The sequence below is a fragment of the Cyprinodon tularosa genome, unplaced genomic scaffold (genome assembly GCF_016077235.1).
Source record: "Cyprinodon tularosa strain WSP-4 unplaced genomic scaffold, ASM1607723v1 ctg774, whole genome shotgun sequence".
NCBI classification, from domain to species: Eukaryota; Metazoa; Chordata; class Actinopteri; order Cyprinodontiformes; family Cyprinodontidae; genus Cyprinodon; species Cyprinodon tularosa.
The window spans coordinates 291,779-305,918 of record NW_024039534.1 but is presented as its reverse complement, the minus strand read 5'-3'; the positions used below and the strand labels follow the sequence as shown (position 1 = coordinate 305,918).

The window sequence follows — 14,140 nt, the reverse complement described above, 5'->3', positions numbered from 1 at the left end:
ACCATTCTTCTCAGTTTTTTCCTTTTCATTTTGTTACGTTTTACAGTTCATTAGAATGTTTTCTAAATTGGATTTTTCTCCACATTCCTCAAATTGTTCACAATTTCTCCTCCGTATTAAATATAAATTGTCATTAAATATGTATAACCCACTCTTAATCTGATTATTATTACTTCTTCCCTTCTGTTTCTCTTATTCATATTTCTATTATATACTGACTTTTGTACTTTATATAATTCTGTTTTAAACTTCATTCCACCTTTTTTGCCATTTTTCCATTTCTTTACTCTTAATAACTGATGTCCCTTCCCCCTTCCCAAATGACTTTTTAAACAATCGTCTCTGTTCTGTGATTGGTCAGTTTCATTTAAAGGCGGGTAGGAGTTGGGGTTTTGACCAATCAGAAAGACGGAATACTTCCTGATTCTGCTTGATGGTTTCCAGCTAGCATAACAAAATGTAAAGTATATTCTTATTTATATACAGATATATAAAAAAAGACCCTTCTGTTGTATATAGTAGCTGTCGGAACATGAACGGTTACCAGTTGAAATTGTGCTGATATATCTGTAATGGTTTTTTCATTTTAGTTAGTCGATATGTTAGCAGTTAGCAGACGCTGCTTTCAGCGATGCTAAGCTTCGGGTTGTAAATAATGGAGATGCGCGCGCAGCTTCGTCTGAACTAAGAGGAAATAAAAGAACCAAAGCAAAACAAAAGGAAACCAGCTAAAAGCATGTATCAATGTTTGCTTTATTGGCAGTTTTAACTCTGAGGCTTTTACTCGACAGATTAATCAAAGGTCGGAAACTATTTGGAAACCATTAAATGAATGAGAGGAAAGCTTTAAAGAAAAGTTAAACAGGCAATACTTGTGTGCTTCAGGTTTTCCTTTAGTAATAACGCTACATTACAATGGAAAATTACATTACTTGAAGATATATTTCACCTTTCCACTAAACACCTGCATTTAAGTACATTAGTTTGCAGAAATAATGGAAAAATTTGAAAATGTAGTAGGATATAATTTCAGTTTTGCGAGGTTTTCTGTTCTACACTTTTTATTGTTAATTTATTGCTGCATTATGGTCAAAAAAGGGTTTTAAATTAGTTTTCAAATTAGGAGCAGTGCCTTAAAGTAACGCAGGTTGTAGGAGAAACCTGCATAGACTGGTTTATTCCCACAGATACTGGATGTTCTGGAAAAACTCTTTTATACAATGACCTGTGTGAAAACCAAATTTATCTTACATTTAGCAGAATTTAGCATTTTATAATAATAAGACAATACTGGAACTGATTCCAACTCAAGTGTAAAAGGATTTTAAATCACAGGAAAACTAGATTAGATTAGATTTGTGTTATTGTTTTAAAGCTTGCATAAAAATATGCAAGCTTTAAAACTGCTATCAAGATGCACTCATTTACATTATCAATGTTATTTTTATTGTTAGATTTCTACAAAGGAAACATTTCAGTACTTTAAATATACATTAACTTTAAACTGCCTAAACTAGTGGATAAAAATTTTGTCGATTTATCCATACTTTGTTTCACTGTTTACTGCTGAGAAATGAGGGAGAAAAGAGAAATGATTTATTTTTATGCTGGATTTTCTTTTTATATTTGAGATCTATCGGGAAATTTCCTTTTTTCCTTTCCTATTTTCCTTTATTGGATGAGGAATATGATTTATAACGTGTATAATCTGATGTTTTCCCTCATAGCTGGAAATCTACAACGGAGTATTAGGGCTGGGCTAGAGATATATATTTTTTTATTACGAGAATAAAGTCGTAAAATTACAATAATGAGGTGGTAATATTTCGATAATAAAGTCCTAATATTAAGAGAATGAATTCATCATTCAACAACCCGTTTCAGAAAGAAAGCTTATAGCTCCGCCCAGCAGATGACGGCCGACCAGCTCCACCAATCAGCAACCAGAGTCTACTTTGACATCCTGCCCAGTTTCATGCTGCTGCTAAAAGATTTCCTGATTTGTCAAACCAATGCTAAAATATAACTTCACATGATGCTCTGCATTCCTCATTTTAGGGAAGAAAGTGTTTCTAATAAGATTTGTCATAAAATGTATCTTTAGTCTGATAATATCACAACTTTATTTTTGTAATGTTGGGACTTTATTCTCATAATTTTCCGACTTTATTCTAATAGTTTTACAACTATTCTTTAAATGTTACGACTTTATTCTCATTATTTTATTACGTATTTTTCATAATTTTATGACTTTATACTTGTATTGTTACGACTTTATTATCGTAATTTTACGACTTTATTCTCTTATTGTTAAGACTTTCTCGCAATTTACAACTTTTTCGCAATTTACGACTTTATTCTCATAATGTTACAACTTTTTCATAATTTTAAAACTTTATTCTAATAGTTTTACAACTATTCTTGAAATGTTACGACTTTATTCTCATTATTTTATTACGTATTTCTCATAATTTTATGACTTTGTAATTGTATTGTTACGACATTATTATTGTCATTTTAAGACTTTATTCTTTTATTGTTAAGACTTTCTCGCAATTTACAAATTTTTCGCAATTTACGACTTTATTCTCATAATTCTACGACTTTCTCATAATTTTATGACTTTGATCTCATAATTTTACGACTTTATTCTAATAGTTTTACAACTATTCTTGAAATGTTACGACTTTATTCTCATTATTTTATTACGTATTTCTCATAATTTTATGACTCTATACTTGTATTGTTACGACTTTATTATCGTAATTTTATGACTTTATTCCCTTATTGTTAAGACTTTCTCGCAATTTACAACTTTTTCGCAATTTACGACTTTATTCTCATAATGTTACAACTTTTTCATAATTTTACAACTTTATTCTAATAGTTTTACAACTATTCTTGAAATGTTACGACTTTATTCTCATTATTTTATTACGTATTTCTCATAATTTTATGACTTTGTAATTGTATTGTTACGACATTATTATTGTAATTTTAAGACTTTATTCTTTTATTGTTAAGACTTTCTCGCAATTTACAAATTTTTCGCAATTTACGACTTTATTTTCATAATGTTACGACTTTCTCATAATTTTATGACTTTGATCTCATAATTTTACGACTTTATTCTAATAGTTTTACAACTATTCTTGAAATGTTATGACTTTATTCTCATTATTTTATTACGTATTTCTCATAATTTTATGACTTTATACTTGTTACGACTTTATTATTGTAATTTTACGACTTTATTCTCTTATTGTTAAGATTTTCTCGCAATTTACAACTTTTTCGCAATTTACGACTTTATTCTCATAATGTTACCACTTTCTCATAATTGTATGACTTTGTTCTCATAATTTTACGACTTTATTCTAATAGTTTTACAACTATTCTTGAAATGTTACAACTTTATTCTCATTATTTTATTACGTATTTCTCATAATTTTATGACTTTATACTTGTATTGTTATGACTTTATTATCTTAATTTTACGACTTTATTCTCTTATTAAGACTTTCTCGCAATTTACAACTTTTTCGCAATTTACGACTTTATGCTTACAATGTTACGACTTTCTCATAATTGTATGACTTTGATCTCATAATTTTACGACTTTATTCTAACAGTTTTACAACTATTCTTGAAATGTTACAACTTTATTCTCATTATTTTATTACGTATTTCTCATAATTTTATGACTTTATACTTGTATTGTTATGAATTTATTATCGTAATTTTACGACTTTATTTTCTTATTGTTATGACTTTCTCATAATTGTATGACTTTGTTCTCATAATTTTATGAATTTATTCTAATGGTTTTACAACTATTCTTGAAATAAATGTTATGACTTAATTCTCATTATTTTATTACATATTTCTCATAATTTTATGACTTTTTACTTGTATTGTTATGACTTTATTATCGTAATTTTACAACTTTATTCTCTAATTGTTAAGACTTTCTCGCAATTTACGACCTTATTCTCAGAATTTTGCGACTTTCTCAGAATTTTATGACATTATTCTTGTAATTTTATTACTTTATTCTCGTAATGTTATGATTTTAATTTCGTAATTCTATGAATTTTTTTGTTACGACTTGATGCTAGTAATTTTATGACTTTATCTCGAAAAATAAAAAATCTAGCCTTGCCCTAATACTCCATCGTAGGAAAACAACTTGAACTTGTGGCGTTGAAATAATGTCTAACTGAGTTTTCTCTGTCGTGCTTTCTCCTGATGTTCTTAGACATTTCAAACCAAAGTATTGATGGAGGAATTCGACTACAACAGTTCAGTCCAGCCTGGAGGCAGCCGTGTCGATTCAGCATCTGGAGCATCTGGATCTGGGAAAACCACGCCCAGGAAAGAACGGCTGAAAAGCAATGTGGCTGTTAAAGCAAAGAAAGCCAAAAAGACCCCACCGTTCCACTTCCAACAGCCCACCTTCAACGGGCCAGGGGAAGACATCGTGTTTTTTGGGATAGATGATTCGACTGATTCTGACGACGTTCCTTGGTCAGAAGACAGTGAAATAGTGTCCAAAGCAAAGTCGCCTAAGAAAAAGAAATCAGTCTCTCAGGAAAAACCTCCGCTGAAACGGAAACCAGTGAAAAAGAAACCTCCTGTTGTGTCCCCGGATCAGGAGAAAGAACGGGAGAAGCCTCCTGTCCATGCGGCCGAGTCTGAGGACAGGTGGGGACAGCATTTACCAGAGGAGGTGCTGGTCTACATCTTTCAAATGGTGGCTGCTGAAGACGGGGCGGTGCCTTTCCTCTGCAGGTAGGAACCCTGTTTTCCTCCTCCTCTCTGCTGTGGTCTCACTTCTGCTCACAGCTTTTATCTGACATTTTCTCCTTGGTTTGTGCTTCAGGGTCGGACGAGTTTGTCGTCTGTGGAACGCCGCTGCCTCCACCCCGATTCTGTGGAGAAAAGTGACCGTAGGTTACTGTTGGTATCAGCCAGCAAAGAAATTGTTTGCAAAGACGAGAGACAGGATCAAGGAGACCGTGGCCTGGCTGACGGAAAACAGGTGAGAGCTTCTGGAGGACAGCTGATGTTTGAACCAGTTGAGCTCCTCGTTGGAGCTAAAAACCTCACTGTTGTTCTTCTTTAGGTTCTCACAGCTGCGGGACTTTACTCTCTGTCACTGGGCAAAGAATGTTGACTTCACCTTAGAGGTAAATCTGAAACTAAAGGACTTTAAATCTACAACTTAAACTTTTTAAACCCATAAGGAGAAACTTACGTTGGAGTATTAGGGCCGGGCTAGAAATGTTTACATTTTCTTTATTTTGGAAATAAAGTCGTAATATTACGAGAATAAAGTCATCATACAGCAACATGTTTCAGAAAGAAAGCTTGGAGCTCCGCCCAGCAGATGACGGCCGACCAGCTCCACCAATCAGCAACCAGAGTCAACTTTGACATCCTGCCCAGTTTGATGCTGCTGCTAAAAGATTTCCTGATTGGTCAAACCGATGCTAAAGTAGAACTTCACATGATGCTCCACATTCCTCATTTTAGGGAAGAAAGGGATTCTGGGAAGAGTTGCCATAAAATACAACTTTTTTTCTCGTTTACGACTTTATTCTGGTAATTTTATGACTTTATTCTCACAATTTTATGAATTTATTCTCGTAATTTTATGACTTTATTCTCCTAATTTAATGACTTTATTCTCCTAATTTAATGACTTTATTCTCCTAATTTAATGACTTTATTTTTGTAATTTTATGAATTTATTCTCCTAATTTTATGACTTTATTCTCGTAATTTAATGACTTTATTCTCATAATTTAATGACTTTATTTTTGTAATTTTATGACTACTGTAATTTTATGACTTTATTCTCGTAATTTTATGACTTTATTCTCCTAATTTTATGACTTTATTCTCATAATTTTATGACTTTATTCTCGTAATTTTATGACTTTATTTTTGTAATTTTATGACTTTATTCTCGTAATTTAATGACTTTATTTTTGTAATTTTATGACTACTCTCTTTATGACTTTATTCTCGTAATTTTATGACTTTATTCTCGTAATTTAATGACTTTATTTTTGTAATTTTACAACTTTATTCTTAACATTGTATTACTTTATTCTTGTATTTATACAACTATTCTCAAAATTTTAAGAATTTATTCTGGTAATTTTATGACTCTATTTTTGTAATTATATGACTTTATTCTCGTAATGTTACGCCTTTATTCTTGAAATAAAAATCCCTAGCCTGGCCCTAAAACTCCGTCATAGAAACTCCTCTTTTGAAAATGAATGATTTTATTCTAAACGTTAAAGATGTACCAAAAATCCATCGAAATAAATCGCCTAAATGAAAAATATGGCTTTGTTTCTGTTTGTTGACTCATTTAGAGCATTTCAAAGTTTTGTCCCCACCTTCATTCCCTCCACCTGTCGTACTGCAAAGGTCTGACGGCGAGCGGGATGCACAGCCTGGGTCTGCACAGCCGCTCCCTGCAGACCATCAATCTGCAGCACTCGCAGGTACATGTGCTGATGCTGCCGCTCTCATTCCGGCATTTTATCCTTTTTATCGAAGGCAGTCAGTATTTTCACAGTTCAACACGAACAGGAGGGAGAACTTCTGGGGATTTCAGATTTTGGTCTAAAAAAATAAGCTCCGCCCTTTTCTGGTGGGATTAGTTTCATCTGTGGACTTCCTGTGTTTGTAAGAAGTATGAAGATTGTCTTTGTTTTGAATTCTGTGTAGATCCGCCACGTCACCCATTCTACTGCAAATGATCTACGTCCTTAAACTGAACTCTGAGGTTTTTATTTGCTGTTGGTGAAGAACAGAGGCTGTTTTTTAGTGTTTAGAAAATTCATTTTTCTTCCACTTTTCACACAGTAAATAAATAATAGCAACAAATATTAAACTAGTAATAAATGGGATCATTCATCTGCCATCAATCACCCAAAATCAGCCTTTTTGACCATCATTCAAATAGGGCTGAAACAATTATTCTGATAATCATCCACTAATTTAGTAATCAATAAATCGTTTATTGATGCTTCCTACCCGCATCTATGGTCATGATGCAGCAAGCAGGTGAAATGAGTTTTCTCAGTAGTGTGTCTGGGCTCTCCCTTAGAGAGGGGGAGGAGCTCAGTCATCCTGGGAGGACTCAGAGTAGAACCGCTGCTCCTCCACATCGAGAGGAGCCAGTTGAGGAGGCTCAGGCATCTGGTTAGGATGCCTCCTGGACGTCTCCCTGGTCAATCTGAATCAATCTGACTGGATGATCTGGTGAACTGGAAAGTGAGCTGAGATGTGAATGTATGTGATGTGAATTGGAGCTATAGAAATAAACTGAATAGATATTAGTTTGGCTGGCCAGGCGTATCTAGGCAGCCTCATTCTAAGATATGCATGTTCTTATTAAAAGAATGTTAAATCATTTTCTTTCGACTGATTGAAGTGAAATAATTTTATCTGTGAGTTCATAATCAGTTTTAAAGCTATCGTTCTTGCTTTGCTGTAGTTTCAGATTGATGCGGTCGTGCAGTACCTGGAGGAACACGGGAACCAGATCAGGCAGATGCTGTTCACCCGCAGCAGCAGACACGACAAACTTCTGTCGGCCATCTCCGTGAGGCTACTTCCTGTCGGCTGGAAAACAGTCAGCTGGCCTCATTTTACAGACTCTGCTCATGGTTTTTTCTTTCTTTTTTTGCAGAGGGGTTGCTGTCCTAATCTGGAGCTGTTGGACATTAACAACAGCGTGGCGAGTAAAGACACAGATATGTGCGTTTGCTTTAAGATGCTGCAGCACTCCTGCCCAAAACTTAAGGTAAGAAATACTCCCTATTAGGGCTGCAACAACGAATCAATAAAATCGATAAAAATTGACTTTTAAAAGCGTTGGCGAATGAATTTCATCATCGATTAGTTGTGTCGCACGATTAATGCATCATCCGCCGCCGCCATCATCACATCCACTTGACTGAAACAGGGGAAGAAAAAATATTACCGCACAGCGTGCCAGCGCTGCAGGTGCGCAGTGTTGCCAACTCAGCGACTTTGTCGCTATATTTAGCAACTTTTCAGACCCCTCCAGCGACTATTTTTCAAAAAAGCGACTAGCGACAAATCTGGCGACTTTTTACGGTGTCACTGTTGGCTTTTGGAGACTCTTACGTGAAAGCATGTATTGTTCCTACTCTGCCGTGGGGCGCCTCCCCCATCCCAACCCCGTTCTCCCGCAGGAGTCCCTCTCAGCGCTGCAGTCAGAGCCGCAGGATGTTTCAGCGTCCAGACTGCAAATGAAGCGCGCATGCACCGGGATTGACGGCGCAAATTGATCACAATAATTAAAATAGCTTTTATAAATAAATTAACTTGCAAATTATGAGGGCAAGGCTTTTAAAGTTTAAATCTTCTGGCAAAGATAAAGTAAAGAAGATCCTGCAATTTATGGAAGTAAAGCAGAATAAAATCCAGCAAGATCAGTAATATGTCAATTAATTATCTGCCACATTCCCATGTAAATATCTGTCTTTGGAGGATGTGTTTTTTAGCACCCCTAGTTCTCTCATTTTTATTCCAATTACAATTTATAATTTGAATCACAGGGCTATTTTTATCTCTATGGTTCAGTATTTTCTCAAGTAGCAACTTTAACTGCTATACTTTCCTGTCTTAAAAGGCAGAACTCTTCTAGTCTAAAAAAACTCATTTGTTGAAATGGGGGGGCCTATTGTTTGAACCCCTTAGGGGCTTTTAAAAACAAAAATGTCTTTTTTTGCACTTTATGAAACAAACTAGCCTATATTTTGTGGATGTACAGCTACATTTCTCATGTAAGTTTGCGTAGTTTTAACACAAACATTTATTTTTCATATTGCACCAGGACAGTTAATGAGCAACCTGTACTTGTGTGCTTGTTTGTTCCGTCTAAAATGTTTATTTTGGAATAAAGAGGTTAATATAAAAAATATTTTTTGTCCGATTCATCAATTAATCGAAAAAATAATCGGCTGATTCATCGATTTTTAAAATAATTGTTAGTTGCAGCCCTACTCCCTATTGTCACAGCAGAAACCTATTTCTTTGAGACAAAGCTTCCTCGTATCTATCTAATGAATTCATCCTCCTTATTTCACTTTCAACCCATAAGTGTCAGGATTGGGTTGAGGTTTTAAGGACCCAAATGCAGAGAGAGTTGAGGAGGCAGAGGTGATGTTTGTAGTTTTAATGTAGTACTCACAGGCAACTGAGGCAGGAATCCAAAAATCCAACATAATAAATACAGAAAAAACCATAACCTTGGAGACATCAGGGAAAAACATGTGTGAGGAGCCGGGAAAAGACGAGGAACTGCACGTGGAGAGGATATATGGGAGACAGAACAACGACGGGACTAATGAGCTGTTTGGGATGAAGAGAGGAGCCTAGAAAGGAGCCAGGGAAAAGGAGACCAACACAAGAGGGCAACCAAGAAATCCCTAAGATCTCAAATAGATTTAGAAAACACCTCGAAATAGGAATTAAACCAATAACTAACTAGAAAACAAAGAAAAACATGGATCAACGTGAAACTGAAAACTCAAAAGAAAACTTAAACAGAAGCAAGAGAGCAACAGTAAGGCCTGGATTGGCTGCATCAGACTCAATCCAGGAAAACCACTAATCTGCCCCATGTAAAGCACAGGTGGGAGTTTTCTGCACCTTCATCATCAGTTCCCCTCCTCCGTTAACAGTGTTGTTTTTTTTAGCAGCCGTCTTAGATTTAATCTTCAGGATGAATACTATTATTAGTCTTAGTCACATTTTAGTCAGTACGATATGTGATAGTTTTAGTCGGTTTTAGTCGACTAAAACTTAAAGAGGTTTTAGTCCGTTTTATGTTGCAAAAAAAAAGTGAACCTTTACAATTTGGAATAACAACCAGATTCTTTACCAGACTGACAGCTCTAGGCTAGATTAGGGGTGTAAATAATAATCGTTTTGTATCGATGCATCGATCCAACAGCCGACGATCCGATGCATCGATTCGTCCGCAAGAGAATCGATTCATGTTTTTTTTTTGCTCCGGTCTATTTTTATCCATTTGCTCCTGGGCGTAATTCTCCCTCCCGTGCTGCGGTGGCGCTAAACCTATTCTGCCCTCCTACCTCGCTTCCTGGTTATACTCTTACAGCAGTGTGTAGCAGTGAGCTTGATGCAGACATTTTTGATTTATGCTCAATATTGAAGCGTGGTCTGTGCTACACGCTGTGGGTCTAGATACGGCCGAGGCGGCGAGGAAGTGGGGGCGAGTTTAGTCCGACGACGGAGGGACATGAGGGCCAAAAAGAACGGGGATCCAGGTGGTTCCAAGGTGCTGGAAAAAGTTTAAAAATGGACCTTGAAAGTGCTTGAAAAGTGCTTGATTTTGACTTTGGAAAAGGTGTACGAACCCTGTATATCTCGGTAAGAAGCAATCATTGGCCCAGTAATCCAGAACCAGATTTGTTGCTGAGCTCTCCGATCGTCCCGATGTTTGCTGGTCAAGATTCTCACTTATCCAGGTCATTATCTTTATCCAGCAGCCCAACAAAACCTTGTTTTTGTTTAGAAAACATGCAGATTAAAACGATCAAACAGGTCCCCCCCTTTGGAATGGGGGTCGTTTGGCCTCCTTGTTAGCCTGCAAAGCCCCATACCTGTCTATGTCTCTGACCGGATGATCTGGTGAACTGCAAAGAGCCTTGAGATGACATGTGTTGTGAATTGGTGCTATAGAAATAAACTGAATTAAAATTTTCGATATAGAGCCAATTTCCAGTGTTTGATGATCCATTAATCCTGTTTTCCCGCTTTGTTCCAGATCTTCCGGATGATGAACATCCAGATTACGGAAAAGGTGAATCGTAAGATAGACGAGTCCGAGTGCGGTTTCCCTCTTCTGGACGAGTTTTGTGTCACCAACGCTGCACACTCCTACATGACGGACGAAGTTCTGCTGGATACTCTGTTCGGTTCCACCAAACTGCGAGTGCTGGACCTACGTGGGGCTAAGCGGATTACAGCCGGTGGGCTGGCAGAGCTGCCGTCTCAAGGTGAGTAAAAAAAGGGCCTCCTTTCTGCTTTAATGTTTTACATTTCCACAGAACAAATGGTTTTCTTTGATTGTGAAACCATACGGGGTGAGATAACCACCAATAAAAGCGTTACATAAATTTGTGAGAATAGGGCTCGGGATCCACGTTGCATTGTGGGACGTCGCGGTCATATTGACAGAAGTAGAGAGAAAAAAGATGTTAAAATCCCGAAAAAGATCTGGAATTTACCGGGACACATTAAATAGAGAAGCCAGGGACCGGTATGTTGACAAAATCAGCATTATTAATCCTTTGGATCCATATGAAGTTCCAAACAATCAGTGGAGCACCGATGAGTGAGCGCCTATACTTCAAAACAGTTCCCAAGCTACAAGTCCTTGGAGTCTCATATGCAGTTCATGAATGGATGGGTTCAGGAGCTGCAGATCATAAAGCCAGCAAACAGTGGGAACACAGTAATCCGTACGAAGGTACGCTGTGATCAGACGGGCTCTGGAACCTGCTAGTTTAGCAACTGCTAACCGCTAATGCTAACAACCACTCACGCATGTAATGTACTTTTAACTAGCTACTATGTGTTTCAGAGGTGTAGTTAGTAACGTTAACTGCCAACCCTCCAGGTTTCTCACGTATTTGAGCCTTTTCCAGCTGCCGTTTTTATTATTTTCCCGTAAAAGATCCCAACTTTGAAGGAAAGAAACAAAGTAGGCTATAAAATAAAACCGTGCATCTTTAACTTAGCAGAATGAAAATGCAGGGAACACACTCTCAATGACATTGGAATACTGTGGAAAGTTATGTTCGGTCGTCTTACAGCCGCGATCCAAGCTAGACGATGACTCTTTATCTCTGACGCTTGGTCTCCGTGGTTACGCCTCCAGGCAGGAAAGCGGTGGAAAGTTAACCCATTTTCTATGTTTCCATGGCGATCATGTGTTGAGCTGTTACAGCCCACAATACAGCAACGGTTTACCATGGTTGAAACCAAGTTAAGGTGAAATTAATCAGGCTGAGAAGGAGTACAGTATGCGGTAGTCATAGGCAGTAGTCTGAGCCGCGGTAAAAGAGGCCGTCAATATGGCGGCAACGCAAAGTGCTTACGTCATGACGACCAAGCCCTATACAAGTATAAATGTTACAAAAACAGAGCGACTTTGCAAAAATGCATGAACAAATACACTGAATGCACGACATCCAACCACTCATTTGCGAATATAAATTACAAATTAACGAGTACCCGGATCTATGAGAACTAACTTCGAATTTTACAGGTACCAATCTACAGCTTTATGGCGTTGATGGATGGTTATGCTTCCGTCTCCTTCCTCTTCTCATTTAATGCGGGCTGGTGAACAACCTTTAAGCCTTGAACACAGCAGCTGCATGCCACTTTTTAACCTCCGATCACACTAACTGCGTATAGAGAGGGTGAGCGGATTTTTTCGCTTCTGTCTCTGTGATACACACACATTAAAACAATTCCTCACATTTGACTGGAACAGATTATGAAAAGTTATTTGAAAAATAACAACCGGCTCATTCAATACCAGGGTTCCCACGGGTCCTTAAAAAGTCTTAAAAGGCATTGAATTCTTCAAAATAAAACTAAGGCCTTAATTGGTATTAAAATTTCTTAAATCAGTCTTTCGTAGGTCCTATTTTTAAAAATATCATAAATAGGATTATTTTTATTACGATTTATTTTTGTAATCTAAATAAAACATTAAAATTGAAAAAAAAAAAAAAATTATTTGAAAAAAAAATAACGGCTCTTCATTATTGGTTCCGTCCCGATAGCGGAACCAATAAAAGCGTTGTTGCGGCCGGGACATTTGGGAGATGCTCCATTAACTTTTTGTTTGGAAAATATGAGCAAGTGTAAATGTAACCAAAATTGAGTTTTCTCCACGAACGATGGGAATTATGGCAGTGGAGTCGCACATGCGAAGCACGAAACAGAAAGCGTCAAAATCGAGTTACCAATCAAACATCCTAAGAAAACCATACAAAGAAAAATAGCTGCTAAAAAGACTTAGCACTGGTTATGTTGTGGCTTTAAAACTGATTTGTTTTGTTCGCTGCTAAAACCAAGTTTGTGAATTCAGTTAAATAATTGTTAAAATATATCTGTCATTTGTGTGTCTTTAGCTTTCTTCCTGTATGGGAAGCTTTTCAACATTTGAAACATTAGTGCAGTGGTTTATGTTAAAATAAACCTTTGGGTTTTTCTTGTGGTTTTTGTGAATTTGGTCTTACATTTTTATTTCAAGTGGCACTAAAAAGTCTTGAATTTAACTGGCCTTATGCTGTAGGAACCCTGTATAAAGCAAAGCTCCACTTAACCAGTCTGTTTAGGATCTAGAACCAGAACAGATAGAGAATGTTCATCAATTAAAAACATAATGAGATCTACGTCTAAAGAAAAGAAAAACGCAGCAATAAACGGCGTGGGACAGTTTCTGTGGGGACTGAGGCCGAGAGGTGATTCTTGATGACATCACCAGTACTACTCCCTACAGAGGAAAGCACAAACAGGCTACTGTGGGTACTATTTAATGAAGATGCCAGTTGGGGACCTGTGAGGCGTCTGTTTCTCAAACTAGAGACTCTAATGTACTTATCTTCTTGCTCAGTTGTGCAACGCGGCCTCCCACTTCTTTTTCTACTCTGGTTAGAGCCTGTTTGTGCTGTCCTCTGAAGGGAGTAGTACACACCGTTGTAGGAAATCTTCAGTTTCTTAGCAATTTCTCGCATGGAATAGCCTTCATTTCTAAGAACAAGAATAGACTGTCGAGTTTCAGATGAAAGTTCTCTTTTTCTGGCCATTTTGAGTGTTTAATTGACCCCAAAAATGCGATGCTCCAGAAACTCAATCTGCACTATTTAGATAGCCATTTTGCAAGTACCATGCTGTATGGAAGGAAGGTAAGTTTTGTAACTTCTGTAACGAGCTAAACTGTTTTCAGATGTGTGATGATGATTGCACAAGGGTTTTCTAATCATCAATTAGCCTTCTGAGCCAATGAGCAAACAAATTGTACCATTAGAACACTGGAGTG

General features: G+C 36.9%; 1 protein-coding gene across 2 annotated transcripts in view; it reads left to right on the top strand.

Annotated features, from left to right (window-relative positions):
- Positions 1-335: 335 nt before the first annotated feature.
- The window catches only part of fbxl6 (F-box and leucine-rich repeat protein 6), a 17,595-nt gene continuing 3,790 nt past the window's right edge, over positions 336-14,140 (top strand). The window contains exons 1-8 of one of the 2 annotated variants that reach the window (XM_038270745.1): positions 336-459; positions 4,259-4,791; positions 4,883-5,041; positions 5,126-5,189; positions 6,390-6,521; positions 7,520-7,627; positions 7,715-7,828; positions 10,847-11,078. In XM_038270745.1, coding sequence (XP_038126673.1) covers positions 4,280-4,791; positions 4,883-5,041; positions 5,126-5,189; positions 6,390-6,521; positions 7,520-7,627; positions 7,715-7,828; positions 10,847-11,078 — 1,321 coding nt within the window. In that variant the 5' untranslated portion in view covers positions 336-459; positions 4,259-4,279. Of the gene's footprint in view, positions 460-660; positions 803-4,258; positions 4,792-4,882; positions 5,042-5,125; positions 5,190-6,389; positions 6,522-7,519; positions 7,628-7,714; positions 7,829-10,846; positions 11,079-14,140 lie in introns of those variants that run through there. The other variant, XM_038270746.1, reaches the window with a different exon arrangement.